This window comes from Carcharhinus amblyrhynchos, chromosome 11, assembly GCF_965287045.1.
Source record: "Carcharhinus amblyrhynchos chromosome 11, sCarAmb.v2.hapA, whole genome shotgun sequence".
NCBI classification, from domain to species: domain Eukaryota; kingdom Metazoa; phylum Chordata; class Chondrichthyes; order Carcharhiniformes; family Carcharhinidae; genus Carcharhinus; species Carcharhinus amblyrhynchos.
In genome coordinates, this window is record NC_137334.1 from 56,419,133 (window position 1) to 56,438,546 (window position 19,414).

The window sequence follows — 19,414 nt, forward strand, 5'->3', positions numbered from 1 at the left end:
AAATATTTCACATGTTTATCTTTACACTAAAAATGAAGATTGTGAAAATGTGGTTTAAAACAGCTAATACTACAGAAGGGTAAACAGAATTCACCTAGGATGATGAATAAATACATCTCAGGTAAAATGAGCTAATAAAGGCTTAATGACCACAGTGATTGTCCATGTATTTCTCTGTGGATAAGTAGTGTTCCCTCTTCCATAGCAGAAGCTGATGTGCTCCGACATTGGAAGTCTTGAAATGGAAAAACATTGCTTCCAGTGTCACTGGAGAGAAGCCTTGTTGTGGATTAGGGTGTTTAGATGGAGACGGGATAGAAACCCATAATTTTTTATGGTTCATAAGTAAGGAATTTTTTTCAGATTTCAACTATTGTAGCTCAAATGGAATATTTAGAATAAAAATTTAGAATAACCTTCTTATGTATGGGTAGCATTGGGTAGATTATTACTGTCTAATACTCCAAATATATCCATATTAATATTTTATTGATCTGTAAAGCTAGCTAGCTACAAAGTAACCTGATGTGAATCACAGATGACCTTGCCTTCAGTTTATCATGCTTTGTTTTGTCCTGATTGTGACACTGATGAAGGACGTCTTAATCTATCAGACAAGCAACAGACTCTTTACTTGGGCAGAATAAGCAAAGGCATATGACTAGAGTAGAATACAAGAGGGAGTTGCTTGCTGGCTATAATTTTGTTGTCATTTCGAGTATTGTGATCATTTCATTGATGTGACAGTGCTGGGCTTTACATATAATCCCTTAGCCTGTGCTCACTTTCAGTCTTATTCACTCCCTGTCATTCATATTGATTAGATGAAATCTGGCTGGCAAATACATGTAAGAACAACAGACTTTGTCGTTAATGTATCAAGATGAGATGAATGAATAATATTGTATCCTTCCCAAAACATGTGGGTTATGAATAATTATTTAACTAACTAGGCTGCAAGGTGAGCAAACACATTTTCATAACTATATATTTATATTCCCCCACTGATGCTCCATACAAATTATGTGTTTAATTGATGTCACCTTGCATTACAAGTTATAAAGTGGTGTGCCGATGGCACAATCAGCAGGAAATTCCTTCTGTTTGGTTTTTCATTAAGTCTTTGTCTGGATGGAAGCCAAAGCCAGATGTGACACCAAGGTTTTACCATTTTCTTAAGCTCAAATGGAATGACTATTGCCTTTTTTTCAAATAGGTTGTTATTGATGCCTTTAGACTGATCAATGCTAATATGATGGTGTTAGGACATGAGCCAAGGCAAACCACTTCAAATCTTGGTCATCTCAACAAGCCATCTATCCAGGTAAATATTTCCATCCGTAAATTAACATTTCTGTTTATATAGTTAAAACAAGCAGTTATCGAGAATGCAAGTTTTAAATTTTATTCTGAGTTATTTACTGAAGTAGAAAGTGGGCCTTTTATATTTTAAAAGATCTTATTTATACCGTATCAACCATAATCTTTAACAATGTCCCTTCTAAATTTTGTCACGCATAGCCTATCTTTCTGAATGTACAGTACCCTTAACTTTTTTTGCATGGCCACACCATGTGCATTATCCTGAAGGGGATAGCTGGTGAATGGCCTGTACAGTACCTTCTGGGTTGCTGTATGTGCACACAACTTAGAGTACATTACGCTTTAGTGTTGTATATGTTGCACTAATAACACCTAGCTTGGCCATTTCAGATTAAAAATTCTTTTAACACTTTTTATCTGCCTTTTTGATTTGCAAATGCTAATTAAGTACTGCAGTGAGAAAAGTCTATTGATGCTATTATACCATCAAGCAAGAAGATCAATAGAGGAGCTTGGCTTATTGTTTTAAATTGTACTTTTATTGAAGTCTATACAACTATCAAAGATAATGAGCAGAAAATGTGCCAGGGGTTTTCACTGGGCATAGACAAGTCCATACATGCAAGTTTCAGGAGAATAGTTCCCTGACCCTTTTATGACTGCTGTAATGACCTCTCTTGTTAATTTCATGACATTGTTCAAACCATTACAACAGGAATGGTATTCTGTAGATGCACAGCTAAATCAATATACAAGTAGAGTATTTTTATGCCCTTTAAAACACATGTAATTGCACCTGCTCCCTAAGAAGGAATATGTATCTAAGGACAACTGCATGCCTCTTTATGTTTCAAGAAAAATAATTTAAAAAGTGTTTCAAGAGTATTCACAGTTCCAAGATTTCTTCAATAAGTCCAGGAGACATTTTAGGAAAAAGGATTTGATATGGACTTGTTTCAGTAATGCAGGAAATACAATCATGATTAGATTTTGTGGAACAATTGTTTATTCAAACTGAAAGTTGTAGTTTTGTTAAGTCCAGGCCTGTTTGTTGATGTGAAGTAAAACTCAGCAGCAACTAGGTAGGAAAATAAAATGAAAAATTCTAATCAACATATGTAGAAAAGAACATTACAAATGTTGGTGTTTATTCATGGACATATGAGCTAAATATGCTACATCAATCTCCATCTCTAATAGTGCAGGGGAATGGTGCTATTGTTAGATGTAATCTTAATCAGTACCTCTTAATAAAATACAAAAAATTATGATTCATTATTTTTTGCTTTTGATTTTAAAATGCTTATACTGGCTACCATAGCACTAACAAAACTTTTATCAAAATCATAAATAACATCTTTTTGACTGATTTTCTTGACTTATTTGCTCATTTGGACATAGTTGACCACACTCTCCTCCAGCGCTCCTCAGTTGTCCAGCTGAAGGAATTGCCCTCACCTAATTGCATTTCTATCACATCGCAACCGAAGAATCACCTGCAGTGAGTTCTCTTTCTGCTACCACATCTTACCTTGGGAGACCTCCAGTAATCTATTCTTTGGTGACATTCAGTATTGAATGAGTAGAAATTTTCTCCATCTACCACGAAGAGAGAAAATCAAAGCCATTGTCTTTTCCCCACCATAAACTCTGCTGCTTGTTCACCAACTCCATTCTTCTCCCTGGCCCTTGTTTTAGGCTGAATGAGACTGTGAGCAACTGTTTGTTTCTGAACTGAGTTTAGTTTCCAAACCCTTCAGTAACCAATACTTTAACTTGCCATTAAAATCACTTGCCTTTGTTTCTGCCACAGCTTGTTTGCTGTTGGAATGCTCATCCGTGCCTTTGGTACCTCTAGGCTCAACTGTTCTGGTGTTACCCTGGCCAGCCTCCCACCTTGTACCCTCTGTAAATTTGAGCTCATCCAAAGTTCTGCTGTGCATGTCCTAACCTTCACCAAGACCTGTCATCCACCACCTCCATACACACTGATTAGTATTGCTTCTTGGTCTGATAATGCTTTGAATTAAGAAAAAATCTTATGCATGCCTTCAAATTGTTCCATGGCTTCTCCCTGCTCTGTCGTTGTAATGTCCTGCAGCTCTACAACCTTCTGGGTTTTCTGCAATTTAAAAAAAACTCCAACATTAGTCACATGGCTTCAGCCATCTCTCTTTCATGATCTGGAATTCCTTATTTAAACAGGTGAGGATTTGAGACCAGGGAGAGAACAGCCATGATCTAATTAATGGCGGAGTGGGCTCGAAGGGCTGAATTTGCCTACTTTGCTCTTAATACCTACAATGGATGTAAATGACAAAAGATAGGATGCAGGCTTGGACTGGTGGGGCCAAGTGGCATTTTTCTATGCTGTCATCTCAGTAATCCAATGTAATACTTTTGAATTATTACATTGCCTCTTAGCCTGTTACACGTCACCTAATACCTTACTGTTTTGAATTTTAGTGTTATCTGTCCTAATTCTTTGCACCTTGGTTTTTGTCTCTAATGTTACCTGATTACCATTCCCCTGCCAAGTTAGTTTCAACACTCTCTAACAATACAAGATTTGGTCCTAGCTTTGTTCAGGTGTAAAATATCTGGCTTGTAAAGGCTTGATCTCTTCTAGATCCTGTCTCAAATGTCTCTGCAGTCCTAAAGCCATTTCTTCTGGAGTATCCCTCCAGCATTTATCTGCCCTATTCTCCTGTTGCTGTTCTCAATTGTGCGTGGTTCTGTTAGTAATCCAGAGATTTTCTAGTTTCTTTCCTAGCTCCCAAAATTCTGTCTGTGGAATCTCATTCTTTTTTCTAGCAATGTCCGTGATGACGATATAGACCATTATGTCTGGCGGCTCATCCTTCAGTCCGTTGTAGCTCAGTAACATCCTTGACCCTGATACCACAGAGGCAATAAGTCATCCTGGTTTCATGCCTGTGGTCACAACAATGAGAATCTAGCCCCCTAACTATAAAATCCCCTAACACTACTAAGAAAAATTAAAATTCCTACCTAAGTCATTTCCATTTATCTTCAGCATTGAATACATAAAAACAAATTAGTTCTCCCAAAAATTACACATCAGTCGCCCTTAAAAAAAACCTAAATATTTCTAGGTATAACATGGATCATTGATGAAATTGAAGTGTATGAATCTTTATACCTTGGGGCTATAATTTCTTAATTCTGTAATGAACTGAGTTGTTTTTAGTGCAACATTTGAGTTGAAATGGCATTCCTTAAAGGAGGAACAGTCATGTTTAATTTAAAAATGATTTTTTGGTAGATTAGCAAATTTACTTGTAACAGGTGGTGTATACTTTAATTAACTTTAAAAAATACACGTTTTTATTTACAATGGCTTGCTAGTGTTATCAATGTCAACATTTTGACCTGGTTCTGTGATTGTATCAATTTAGGTCAGAAGATTGATGTAGACAGCTGTACTATTTTGTTTGTAAATTAAGGGCCACATGTCAGTTATGGATTCCTGTCACAAAAATTACATTATTTTAGATTCTTAACTTAATTTCATTTCACTAAAAATGTTGAGAATATTGCTCCTCCTTTTCCTCAACACCACCTCAGTAGTTTTCTTCCTCATTAGATTTTTGTAAGCTGTACACATTTTACACCTAGGAGCATACTGTGCTGTCAAAGCATTTTAAAATATTGAATATAAGGTGACTGAATGATTTTCTGTGTTTCTGAGACTAGCTGCTGAGAGATGGGTTATTTTTCACCTTTTAATGGAGTTTATTGTGGAAAAGTGGACTTATTTCCCCATTTTCGCTGTGCTCCTCCTTTTGACCTTGTTATTAAATTGGATGTTTTGTGTTGCAAAAGAAGATTAGCAAAGTTTCCAAAATCATTCAAATCAATACCTAACATTAATTTAGAAAACTAATGAAGATAGAATGTGGCTAGGTGATTTTATCCTAAAATAAAATGAATGTAGTGATGTAGTTTTCAGGTAAACCTTTGCAGTAAAGATTCTTGTTAAATATTTCATTACGGACATTAATGATTGAACTTTTCTTCAAAATTTGTTTATGAATGAATTCCACTTTGAGGATTATTTTCAAATCTGTTCATAATTGTCTGCTGTAAATTTGATATGAGAAGCACTTTATTTATGCTTTTCTAAAATTATTGCGAATTGCACCTTCTGTCAATCTTATTTTCAGCGACTGAGTTGAATCAACCAAATTGTGCTGGCTAGATCAGTGATGTTGATGTACACATTCTATTGTTCAGTAATAACTTTTGTACATTTTTTAGGCCCTGATTCATGGGTTGAACAGACATTACTATTCTATCACTATCAATTACCGGAAGAATGAACTTGAACAAAAGGCAAGATTTGTTTTTACCTTTGCTTTATATCTTTAAAATATTATTTTTGATTTACAGTGGTTTGCTGATCGTTTGCTTTATAATTTGTATGCTATGCTCCATTTAAGATGTCACATCTTAGATTGTCAAAAGATTAATCATCCTTAATTACACTTCACGTTTTCCGAAACAAAGTTTGCCATTATGTAGCGGTTGCAACATAATACAACACAACTATAATAGTTTTTATAAGAAGGTGTGCAGACTTAACACGTTGCCGTAGTCCTGACCAACTCTGACTTGATTAGCATCAGTGAAGCAGTGCAATGAACGAAACTTATAGGCAAAAGGTCAGCTGTAATGCTGTATGTGAAAACAATTTAATGATAAAACAGAAAAGGACTATTTAGGCCACCTTGCCTGTGCCAGGTAGCAATGCTATCAAATTAACCCCACTCTCTGCTTTTTTACCCCTGTAGCCCGATAGACTTTCCTTTCAGATATTTATCCAATTGAGTTTTGAATCCTTCTGATGGATTCAAAACTCAAAATTGTCTACTTTTGTTGGCTGCTGCTGTTCAAGATTATAATTTCACAAGTATCTGTAAAAAAGACGTTGAAGTTTTTTGTTTTGCACTCATAAGGACAATCACAAAATACAGATATAGAGGGATTATACTTCGAGAAGAGAATGCTGATTCGTTGGCAAATGGACTCTGGTAGAGGTGTTGCCATGGAGAATGCACCAATTAACTGATACCTGACAGTTAATCACTTTGTTTAAATTCAAACCAGGCCGTTGGAGTTGATTGGTCAGACATTACCCAGAGACTTAACCATTGAATAGCTGTCACCTATTTTGATTAGTTGAAATAGGCATAATATGTACATGTTCTTTCTGTCTGTGAAGAACAGGGCCCTGTGTATTAATATGGATAACCTCTAGCACGTGAAAGTCTGCCACACTTTGAACCCGACTGATATTAAGCTGATTGTCAGTCTAATTCTTGGCACATGGAATTATTGAGCAAATGTTGTGCAATTGTAGAATCACATCTAATATTGGACAGTGTTTTGAGTTTTACGAACAGGAATTGTTTGGGTACAGTCAATGCCTTGCCTGCTGTGGACAGCCAAAGGGACATACTGTTCGTTATGATCTGCTAGTCTTTAGGATGTATGGCCTGCATACCAAACATCACAGCAGCACTGAGATTCATATACCACATTCACATTTGTGTGATAGACAGGATGTCTTTTTGGCTCGTTGGCACCGTTCTGTTAATGGCAAACACCACTTGTGTTGGTGCTGCATAATAGTAGTGTGAAGTGGCTAGCTTTGCCTGTTGTTCAAAGTTTGAGATGCCCTTCCGGGGTAATCAGAGATAGTCTGGCCTCTTCAGGATCAAAAGTGGCAGCCTTAGGCTCAATCATGAGTTTTGCGTAACATACAGTCAGCAATTTAAGAAGGGTGCCAGGCAAAAGGCGGGGAATTATAGGCCGGTTAGTTTAACGTCTGTGGTAGGTAAAATGTTAGAATCCGTCATTAAGGAGGAAATTGCGAGGCATCTTGAAGGGAATTGCTTGATAGGGCAGACGCAACACGGTTTCATTAAAGGGAAGTTGTGTCTGACAAATTTACTGGAGTTCTATGAGGATGTGTCTAGGGCGGTGGATAGAGGAGAGCCGGTGGATGTGGTCTTTCTGGATTTTCAGAAGGCGTTTGATAAGGTACCTCACAAGAGGTTACTGCAGAAGGTCAGAGGACATGGAGTTGGGGGTAGGGTGTTAGCGTGGATAGAGGATTGGTTGTCAAATAGGAGGCAGAGAGTGGGGGTCAATGGGTGCTATTCGGATTGGCGGTTGGTGACTAGTGGGGTGCCCCAGGGGTCGGTGCTGGGGCCTCAGCTATTTACCATTTATATAGATGATCTGGAGGAGGGAACCGAGTGTAGGGTGTCGAAATTTGCTGATGACACCAAGATTGGGGGAAAGGCAAATTGTGCGGAGGGTGTGGAGAGTCTGCAGAAGGATCTGGATAGGCTGGGCGAATGGGCCAGGAAATGGCAAATGGAATTTAATGTTGGCAAGTGTGAGGTGGTCCACTTTGGTAGGAAGAATGGTAGGAAGGACTATTACTTACGTGGCGAAAAACTGCAGCAGGCGACGGTGCAGAGGGACCTCGGGGTCCTTGTGCATGAGTCGCAAAAACCCAGCCTGCAGGTGCAGCAGGTGGTCAGGAAGGCGAATGGGATGCTGGCCTTCATAGCGAGGGGGATTGAATATAAAAGTAGGGAGGTCTTGCTGCAGCTGTATAGGGCATTGGTGAGGCTGCAGCTGGAGTACTGTGTGCAGTTTTGGGCGCCGCACCTGCGCAAGGATATTTTGGCCTTGGAGGGAGTGCAGAGGAGGTTTACTAGGCTGATGCCGGAGTTGAGGGGGTTGAGCTATGAGGAGAGGCTGAATAAACTAGGCTTGTACTCGTTAGAGTTTAGAAGAATGAGGGGAGATCTCATTGAGACGTATAAGATGATGAATGGGATGGATAGGATAGAGGTGGAGAGACTCTTCCCGCTCAAAAAAGACAGTAGGACTAGGGGGCACAGCCTCAAGATAAAGGGGAGGCGGTTTAGAACGGAGTTGAGGAGGACCTTCTTCACTCAAAGGGTGGTGAATATCTGGAATTCTCTGCCCGTTGAAGTGGTGGAGGCTGCCTCGCTAAATATTTTTAAGAAGCGGGTTGATGGGTTTTTGATAAGAGAGGGGATTAAGGGTTATGGGGAGAGGGCGGGAAAGTGGAACTGAGCCACGACAGATCAGCCATGATCTTATTGAATGGCGGGGCAGGCTTGAAGGGCCAGATGGCCTACTCCTGCTCCTATTTCTTATGTTCTTATGTTCTTATCTACGTATCATCCACGTATTGGAAATATGCAAAGAGTAGGAGGTTAGGTATCATTCCATCGAAGATGTGTTTCTTGTGGAACCCAAAAAAAAGTTTGAAAAAGCTGGGCTTAGAGCCTGCCTCACTGCTAATAAGACCAATCTTATAGCATATGGAACTCTAGGAACTGCAATGCGTATATTGATCAGTGAAGGCAGCCTAACTTCTATGTTGGGTTCCACGAGAAATGTGTTTTGGAATAACAGTCAACACCTCATATGTTCTCAGTATGTAGATGATGTGCTTGCTATATTTGAATCTGAAGCTGTATGTTAGAATTTCCTTGTACAATCTATTGGGTTGTATCCTGCTCTCAAATTCACTTTTGAAATGGAGCAGTCAAATAAGCTCCCTTTCCTTAATGTGCTAGCTACACCAAAACTTGTGGGACAAAAATTGTTGGGCATAACCTGAAACAGATTTCAAAGTATGCAGTCCTTCGAAAACAGAAATAAATTAAACCCCAAAAAATGATAAACAACTACTGAGAAAAGAATGAAATCAAAGTACAAATGAATAACAAAAATGTTTTCCATATAAACAGTCATTTGGAAGTGAGAACTTGCATATTGCTGAAAAAGGACACGTATTGTTCAAGCTTTGCATTTTTCACTCATGAGGACAGTTGGCATGGATACCAAATCTAAATGGGATTCTCTTTTACTATCAACCTAAGTTCACTGATCAGTATGCACTTTGGAATTTCTACAGCTCCACATGATATAGAATTGGCCTTATCAGCACCTTGTAAATAGGGCTTGAGTCATTTGCTCACCAGGCAAGCTTGATGCTGAAATGGGGCGCACCTTGAGAGATGATAGCCACCCTGATCAGATTTCTGCTTGCTGACAATGCCTCTATCAATCAGAGATCACTTAATGATCAGAACTCACTTCTCATGAAGTATATATGGTTATTCCCTTTATATTTGGTGATCTTGCGAATTGTTCTTACGAGTGCACGGCAATGTGTCTTTTTTCAGCAATACTCATGTTTTATTTTGTCAAACAGATACATGGAAAATGTTTTCTTTCCTCACTCATATTTTGATTTTCATTCTTTTCTCATAATTGTTTCCTTTAATCGAAATTGTTCAGGAGTTTAATTTATTTTTGTTGTGTGATTGAGTTGTATACTTTGAAATCTGTTTCCAGTTATTCCAGTAGCTCCCCACAATGTTTGGTGTTAAGACCTTCAATTGTTCTAGTTTTTCTTTTGGAGTTTTTTCAACCTAGATCATCGTGATTATACTGATTTAAATTCCACAATAACTTAAGGGCAGAGTTATCTTGCCTTTCTGACAAATGTGCAAGCATTATAGGTCGAGGCCTTATGTGAGCTATTGAGATACAGAGTTGAGTAGAGCTAGATCAAAGACCTCCATGTCATCTCATGGAGCAAGTGTGAAAGGATTGTTTCAGCCTGACCACAATGGAAATAGCATAATCGTCAATTCTTTATTTACTACATCATCTCTATTGAGTTTGTATCACAGAGTTGAAATGTCACCTTAGTTTCTTGCAATTATTAAATGTAAAAAATTCACAAATAGATTTGTTTGCTGTGGAGTGTACTTCCTCCGACAAAGAAATTCAACCTGCCCCTTTAAGCTAGGTTCATGTCTGCATGTTGGAACAACTAAGTATAAAAGGTGTTTGATGCAATCATGGCTAATCTATGCTAGTCTCAACTCCTTTTCACTGCCATTTTGTCATTGCCCTCTATTCCTTGATCTGTCAAATATTTATTCTCAAGGATGTAGAAATCTAACCCACTGCAGCATTAAGGGTTTTCTTTATTTATTAGTGTCACAAGTAGATTGACACTGCAGTGTAGTTACTGTGAAAATCCCCTAGTCACCACACTCCAGAGCCTCAGTAGACTGAGGGAGAATTTAGCCTTGTACAGTTGGAGATGCAATTTTTTGAATGAGACTTTTAACAGAGATCCCATCTTCCTGGTTAATGTAAAAAAATCTCTAGAACCATTTCACGAAAGAGTGGGGGAATTATCCCTCGTATTGTGGCCAATGTTTATCCCTCAGTCAAATCATAAAAACAAATAAACATGATTAGCAAGTGTGAGGTTATCCACTTTGGCAGAAATAATAGTAGGAGAGATTATTATTTAAAAGGCGAAAAGCTGCAGCATGCTACGGTGCAGAGGGTCACGGGGGTCCTTGTGCACAAGTCGCAAAAACCCAGTCTGCAGGTGCAGCAGGTGGTCAAGAAGGCGAATGGAATGTTGGCCTTTATAGCAAGAGGCATAGAATACAAAAGTAGGGAGGTCTTGCTGCAACTGTACAGGGTACTGGTGAGGCCGCAGCTGGAGTACTGTGTGCAGTTTTGGTCGCCGCACTTGCGCAAGGATATTTTGGCCTTGGAGGGAGTGCAGAGGAGGTTCACTAAGCTGATACCGGAGATGAGGGGGTTGGACTATGAAGAGAGACTAAATAGACTAGGTCTGTACTTGTTTGAGTTTAGAAGGATGAGGGGGGATCTTATAGAGACGTATAACATAATGAAGGGGATGGATAGGGTAGAGAGATCCTTCCTGCTTAGAAGGGATAGCAGGACTAGAGGGCACAGCCTCAAGATAAGAGGGGAGCAGTTTAGATCAGAGTTGAGGAGAAACTTCTTCACTCAAAGGGTGGTGAATCTCTGGAATTCTCTGCCAGATGAAGTGGTGGAGGCTACCTTGCTAAATATATTTAAGTCACGGGTAGATAGGTTTTTGATAGACAGGGGAATTAAGGGTTATGGGGAGAAAGCAGGAAAGTGGAACTGATCCACTTCAGATCAGCCATGATCTTATTGAATGGTGGAGCAGGCTCAAAGGGCTAGATGGCCTACTCCTGCTCCTATTTCTTATGTCCGTAATGAATGAAAATTAGCTGCTCTATTTCCTACATAAAAAGCACTTAAAAAAAAAGCTGCAAAGTGCTTAAAAATGTCCAGTGGTTCTGAAAAGCCCTATATAAATGCAATTCTTTCTATCTTCCTTCCCTTCCTTTCCAGTTGTCTTAATTTTACCCATCGCATATGGAAATGGCATTATGAAAATTAAGGTCGCACTTGTATTTTGTAGCAATATCAGAATTACTCATTATAATACTAGAACTACACTTGTACAGCTCTCGTTAACATTTTTGTAAATTTTCACAAGAAGTGTATTTTTGACGGGGTGACTCCTAACCCATCGCTTGCTTATTTCTGATATGCAGTTGATGTGTTTGCTATCAGCAACCACATACAGGAATATCTTCGCATATCTTTTAATGCGCTGTATCCTATGTTCACATTTACCGTTGAAATGGTGCAGTCTGATGAGCGCTTTTTCCTTGAGATGTTAATTCAGAAATCCCCTTAAGTTCTCAACTGTTGTCTATCACAAGCCAAGCTTCACTGGTCAGTACACATGATAGGATTTTTACAGCTCCAAGTACTATATGATTGGCCCCATTGGCAATCTCATAAATAAGGCTCAAGCTAGTTCTCACTGTGCAACTTGATGCTAGGGCATATCAATGTTATCCAATGTTATATTATGGCTAATCTGATCAAATCATTGATTGCTGTATATTGTGCATTCCCCAAAGGTCACTACTTTCATATCTGAAAAGTGACCAGCCTACTTCAAATTACCTTGGAATGATGAGGTATCTCAACAGTTTGAGCAATAGGTGAAGCTCGCCGTTCGACATTGCTACTGTGTAATAGCAACACAAGTGATATTTTCCAGTAATAAGGTATTTCTGTCAAGCCAGAAAGGCATTCTGTCTACCACACAAATGAATAATGAGTTATGTGTTTTTAATTGCCTGCGCAATACCATCAAGTCCCAATGACTGGCAGACTGTATGAAACAGCACACCTCTTCAGCAGTTTGCAATAATCAGCATATCGGCCGTACTTGACCAACACGTGCTTGTAGATCTGAGAACATAATGTCTAATGTTCGATATAATTCCACAATTGAACAGAACTGGCTGAACATTCCAAGTGCATTAAGAATATACTAACAACAAATTTAAGATTATCAGTCGGCTTTGCAACATGGCTCAGTTAGATTTGCTGGAGGCTGCATATATTCATAAGCATGGACCTTTCCTTTGCAGATGAAAAGAACATGTTTCAGGCATTGTGCTTTTCTTAAATTAAACAAAAGAATGGGGACAATAGATCCTTGGTAAATTCCCCATGGCAACTCCTCACTGAATCAGAATTGACTTGTCAACCAGTCTTTACTGCTGTATAATTTTTTGATCTATTTGAAATTTGGTATTCTTGCATCTGTCCTGATGCATTTTTTTTCAGCAAAATGCTTTCTATACTGATAATGAAAAGAGAAGATTAATAAATATTATCATCTGAAAGATATCCTGTAAGATAGAGTTATTATTGCAGTTATGCCATTGGAGCAGAAATGTGTTTGAATCTAAGGAATTTATGAGTGCCTTGCTAAGGCCCTTCCTTGGGCATATTGAAGTTATGGACAGGGAACAGCAGACCTAAATTAAGGCAGATTGCAGTTCGGAAGTATAATTTTAATTGATTTAACATCAGTTTAACTTATGAGTACCATCAATTTGCTTGGATGGACTCTCGCCACAACAGGTCTACATCAGACATTATCTCCGTGGCCCTACACTCAATTTTGGAACACCGAGATAACAAAGACACCCAAGTCAGACTTCTATTTATTGACTACAGCTCAGCCTTCAACACCAGTACTCCAACAAAACTCATCTCCAAACTTCCATGGCCTGGGACTCTGCTGCTCTCTCTCAGACTGGATCCTGAACTTCCTAACCTGCAAACCGCAATCAGTAAGAATAGGCAACAACACCACCTCCATGATGATCCTCAACACCAGTGTCCCACAAAGCTGAGTCCTCAGCCCCCTTAGTATACTCCTTATACACCTATAGCTGTGTGGCCAAATTACCCTCCAACTCAAGGTTCAAGTTTGCTGACGACACCACCATAGTGGGTCAGATCTCAAACAATGCCAAGACAGAGTGCAGGAAAGAGATGGAGGAACTGGTGTGATGACAATAATCTCTCTCTCAGTGCCAACAAAATGGAGAAGATTGTCATGGACTTCAGAAGGCATAGTGGATGACATGACCCTGCCTGCATCAATGGGGCCAAAGTAAAAATGGTCGCATGCTTCAAGTTTTTAGCTGTCCAGATCACCAACAACTGGTCCCTCCATGCCGATGCTATAGTTGAAAAAGCCCACCAATGCCTCTACTTTCTCAGAAGACTAAGGAAGTTTGGCATGTGAGCTACGACTCCAGCTTTTACAGATGCACTATATCACAGCTTGGTAGGGCTCCTGTTTTGTCCAAGACCAATAAACTACTAAGGGTCATGAATGAAGCCCAGTCCATCGCTCAGACTAGCCTCCCATCCATTGATAGTGTCTCCACTTCCGGCTGCCTTGGAAAAGCAGCCAGCATAATCAAGGACCCCATGCACCCTGGGCATTCTCTCTTCCATTCTGTTCCGTCAGGAAAAAGATAGAGTTTGAGGATGTGTACCAACCAACTCAAGAATATCTTCTTCCCTACTACCATCAGACGTTTGAATGGACCTACCTTGCATTAAGTTGATTTTTCTCTACACCCTAGCTATGACTGTAACACAACATTGTACACAGAGAAGGAAAGGACAAAGAGTGCACAATGTGCTTTGTCAGTATAGTGCGCAAAAAAACAATACTTTTCACTCTATACAATACATGTGGCAATAAATCAAATCTTAATACTCACTAAGTGGGAAAGGCTCTTGCAGATGTACAACCCCGACATTAGTTGCTGCGATGGCTGTGCCCCTTAGGATACAGGTTGTGGACATTGTGATGTATTAGGGTACTATCATCTGATGATATTGTACCAGCCTGCCATGGGATAGAATTTTAATTGTCACTTTGTATGCTAGATTTTAAAATGTTTAATTTTTAATATTTTAAGTGATGCTGAAAACCTCCTGTTAAATAAGTGGACATTTATCTTGGATTCTGTTCTCCACTGCAGATGTTGTTGAACTTGCATAAGAAAAGTTGGATGGAGGGTCTGACACTTCAGGACTACAGTGAGCATTGTAAACTTAATGAAACTGTTGTCAAAGAAATGCTGGAATTGGCCAAGAATTACAACAAGGTAAAAAAAAACAATATTGGTAGAAAACTGTAACTGCTCTGCAATAGTAATATTTTTGCATGCCAAAAATTGTTTTATCCCTCCTATTTTTTAAACCTGAATTACTGCCACAAAACTTTTAAAGAAATTATGAAGTTTATACACTTTTTAATATTTATTTACCTTTCAGGCTGTAGAAGAGGAAGATAAAATGACTCCAGAACAACTAGCAATTAAAAATGTTGGGAAACAAGTAAGTATGGAATGCCTGAATAACCTGCAGCACGCTTTTCAATTAAATCGTAGATGAATTGATGACCAAGATGACTTAGGCTTATGTACAATCCTAAATTAATTAGAATAAGAATATAAATTGTCATACATGTGTGCTTTGATGATGCTCACAACTAAAATTGGATTGTGGGTATGATTTCAGTCAAAGAGGGAGGGCATTGAACCCAACAAATCTGTGGCAAATGTTTGCAAAAGCAAATAAAATTGCCCTACACTCTCCATAATAGCTCTTCCAATGTCCATTTGGTTTTTTTTCTCAGTAGACACAGAGGTCTTTATCTCAACCACTCCCTTTAACTAAAGCATTACATGCTCCAACAAATGTCTACATAATAAAAGATCTCCTAACATCTATCATCATGCTCTCGAATTAACTATCTCTCAGCACATTGGTTAACACTGCTGTCTCAGCACCAGGGTCATGTTCCATTCCAGCCTCAGGTGACTGTGTGGCGTTTGCATATTCTCCCCATGTCTGTATGGTTTCCTCCCACAGTCCAAAGATGTGTAGGTTAGATTGGTTGACCATGTTAAATTATCCCTTAGTTTCCCAAGATGGATAGGCTCGGGGAATTAGTGAGGTAAGTATGTGGGTTTATGGGGATAGGATGTGGGTAGGGTGCTCTGTCAGAGAGTTGGTGGAGACTCAATGGGCTGAATGGTCTCCTCATGTGCTGTAGGGATTCTATGATTCATGATTCTATGATTCATGAATCACTTATTCGTACGTTCATAACACATCTAAATGATTGATTATCAAGCTGCAAATCCTTCTAACACTCTAGTGGGAGAGATTCCTGATCAGCCATATGATTCAGGGAGCCCCTACCATTGCTGTCCAAAGCTCCATATTAAAACATGCATGTAAAAATGCATATTGCCACAGTAACCAGGACTCCATGAGTGATCTGTAACACGACCATCACTCGCTTATAAATGGAAATAATATTTCTTTGTTCACCCCACTAATACTATTCATATTTTAAAAATAAAGTTGTGCTCATTTCTGGGTGGCATGGTGTTGCAATGGTTAGCACTGCTGCCTCACAGCGCCAGGGACCCAGGTTCAGTTCTATCCTGAGGTCTGACTGGGGTTTGCACATTCTCCCCATATCTATGTGGGTCTTCTCCTGGTGCTCCAGTTCCCCCCTCAGTCCAAAGAAATGTGGTTTAGGTGGATTGATGACCCTATATCATCCATGCATGCGTGTGCGTGTGCCTCAGGCTATGGGCCCCGGAGACAGACTCGCAACCTGTTCCAGGAATCATTGGCTACAAAAACAACTCTCACCATGACTAATCTACACTTCTATGTACTGTCAGTGGTTCTGGTGCCGTTTCTGTGATTGGGCATCTAAACCTGCATGTAGTACTCCAACTTGCAGTTTAGTCATTGCTTTGTACAAATTGCTGATAATGACTTTGTTTTTCTACTCTGTATCACCGTTTATGAAACCTGAAATGTTACTAGCATTTTTTTCCCTTTGGCTCTTCTTTCAATTCTTGCACTTTCAGTGAATTATGTTGTCACATCCTTCAGTATCTTTCCATTTTTATGTGGGCCCTGGTCCTTTGTTTTAATGCCACCCCGAGCTCTGCCCCAAATGTGTTACCTGATGCTTCTTTGCATTAAACTGCTTCTGCTCTTTCAATGAGTAGGTGTAGACACGATGGACCGAATGGCCTTATTCTGCATTGTAGGAATTCTATGGTTCTGTGTGGTGTTTCTTTTATGCTTTCATGACAGTCAGTATTTTCTTAGCCATCCCTAATTGCCCTTCAGAAGATGATGGTGAGTGCTGTATGTTCAGTTCAGTAGGTCTCATGAAGAGATTCTGGGTCTTGTATGGTTAAACATTAAGGGTTTATTGAAGATAATATATATGTCTCCTTATACTGTGGGCAGTAATGTTTCCCTGTCCCACATTAACCATTGCTATGCCAAAAACATTCATAATGCACTTCCCTCTAGTCTTTACCCAATGTATTTACATTACACTCGTGCTACCCCTTCTCCCTACCCTCTGCAGGTCTCAGACATTTATACATTCAGATGGTATAGAGGCTTGACAGTTCTTCTGGATTTCATTCTGAAGGACCAATTGATTATCAAGATGTAAATCCTTCTAACACACTAGTGGGAGAGATTCCTGATCAGCCATGTGATTCAGGGAGCCTCTACCATTGTTGTCCAAAGCTCCATATTAAAATTTGGAGGACCAATAGGTTCTGTTGATTTCAGTGACCTTTGATGACTTTGAGTTTGCATTGTAACCTGGGTTTCTGGCGCCGGGTTGTCTTCTGATGCATTTGGTTTGGCTCCTAGGAGTTGAACTTCTGTTTGTCAATTCCCCATCTGCGCTGCTGAGAGACTACTTGCTTGTCCCATTCTTTCCAGAGAGAGTGTACAACACACTGTTCTAGTGTGAAAATTTTTCTTTTTCCACGGGGCCTGCTGTTATTTTACCAAAAAATTGAATCTTCCTTTCTGCCTATTTCATCTAAGTATATGTTCACTCATTCCCAAAATCATTTTCAAACTTATGAATCTTTTCACTGAGCTCAGCAACTTTCCTGATGAGTTTGCTTGTCTGTGTTTGATTTATCTGTGTAATGTTTATACAAGCTTAGCAGCTTCACCTGAGCAGTAAATTCCTTTTGGAATCTTTCTCCCTTGGTCACTGACTACTCTTTAGATCCTTTCAATTCATTCATTCATTCTTAGCATTTGTTAAGGAACAGATCAGAAACTCCAAGATATTTTATGAAGTTAGCCTAGACCTTAACTTTTACATTTGATTTTGGCATTAGGGTAAGCATGAGGTGTTTCACGCTAGGTATGATTCAGGTGACCCACTGGGAAGCTTTTGTCAAAACAAACTTTATTTAAGAACACAGTTAAAATATAAGAAAATTATTTGATATAACTCTTACCAATTAAATGCTTAAACTGACAAAATATAATTCTTAACAGCTAGTATTTCTATTGTTCCAACTTGCAGTATCTCCCACAAACATGAATCTCTCCTTTAGAACCAGCTAACTCAGAAACCAAAGATGCTGACATAGGTACTAGATTTCTGGCCTTTTAAGACCTCCTGGAGAATGATCCAGACAGACATTTGTCTTCTAATTCTCATGCAGCAACTTCCAAACAATAGAGTCAAAGAAAAAGAGGTTTATTTTCTAGCAGATTCCAGTTTTCAGACCTCTGAGAGAGCAAGAGATACAGAGAAATCAACCTCTCTCTAAAGATTCCAAAAGCAGACTGTCTTGAGTTCCCTGTGAAAGCCGAGTTGTACCCATCAAAAGACTTTACCAATCAATCAATCTAATCAAGCCACAGTCTGAAAACATCCAAGGAGAAGACACAAATAACAGAACTCTGCATTAGCTCAGATTAAAACAAGCATGCATCAATTGAGATCAGTTATGCTGTTGCACTAATAATACAGTGCTGTTGGATCCAGACAAAACAGCTCTGATAGGTTTATTTTAAACAGGTTTATTTTAAGACTTAGGCTAGTTCACTGCCTGCCTGCAGCCATCATGTGATTTGCTTGGGTATTGTCTGTTTCCCTTCTGTAGCTTTTCAGGGGGTTTTCTATCTTTTTAAGCTCTACATGCTTCACAACTTGAAGATTAAAATATTTGCCAAAGACTTTTAATATTTTATCAGACCCAGTTGAGGACTCATCAGTGCATTGCATTATGATTACTTTATTCTCAAATTCACCAATGTATCAGTTTGGACTTCTGATTTCCTACTTAGACCTAATGTACTCCAGTATCTTAATTTTTTTCTTCTCCAAGATGCCCAGTTTTGCATTAGGTTTGGACGTTTGATCAGTTCAAATTTAGTCTGGTAATGTTGATTTGTTGTCTGTGGCAATCTTTAAATTTGGGTGAGTGCAGCTTTAACTGCTGTGCAGGTTTTATAGATAGCGCTACAATAACTGTTTTTTCAAAGAGTCTTCCTTTACATCTTGCATTTTGGTGGGCTCACATCGAATGGTGAACTCTTTGTCTTTAGTTTCATGCAGTGATTTACTTAATCAATTATTCTTGGCCTTCCCTGTGATATTGGAGGATTTTTGGGTGCTTACACTGGATTCCTGGCTTTGGCGAGGTGTCTAAGCCTTCCAATTCATTTTTGCTTTCTTTTTCTTCTTGCAACAAGCTTGGCTAACATTTATACCTCGTTAATTTTGAACCCAGACTGGCCGCTGTGCTTGCAGATACTGACTTTTTTCTAACAGCACTGAAGTTTTTTAAACTAGTCCTGGCTTCGAACTGAATTTTATTTGCTCACTCCTGCTGGGGTCTTTGACTCTGGACATCCACAAGATCTTGTGAATTCCTCAGCTGCAGAG

At 39.1% G+C, this 19,414-nt stretch overlaps 1 protein-coding gene across 2 annotated transcripts in view; it reads left to right on the top strand.

Moving 5' to 3' along the window:
* psmd14 (proteasome 26S subunit, non-ATPase 14) overlaps window positions 1-19,414 on the top strand; it is a 104,505-nt gene that overhangs the window by 79,645 nt on the left and 5,446 nt on the right. For both annotated transcript variants that reach the window (XM_080199159.1, XM_080199160.1), the window contains 4 exons: window positions 1,217-1,324; window positions 5,605-5,679; window positions 14,643-14,768; window positions 14,938-15,000. In XM_080199159.1, coding sequence (XP_080055285.1) covers window positions 1,217-1,324; window positions 5,605-5,679; window positions 14,643-14,768; window positions 14,938-15,000 — 372 coding nt within the window. The remainder of the gene's footprint in view (window positions 1-1,216; window positions 1,325-5,604; window positions 5,680-14,642; window positions 14,769-14,937; window positions 15,001-19,414) is intronic.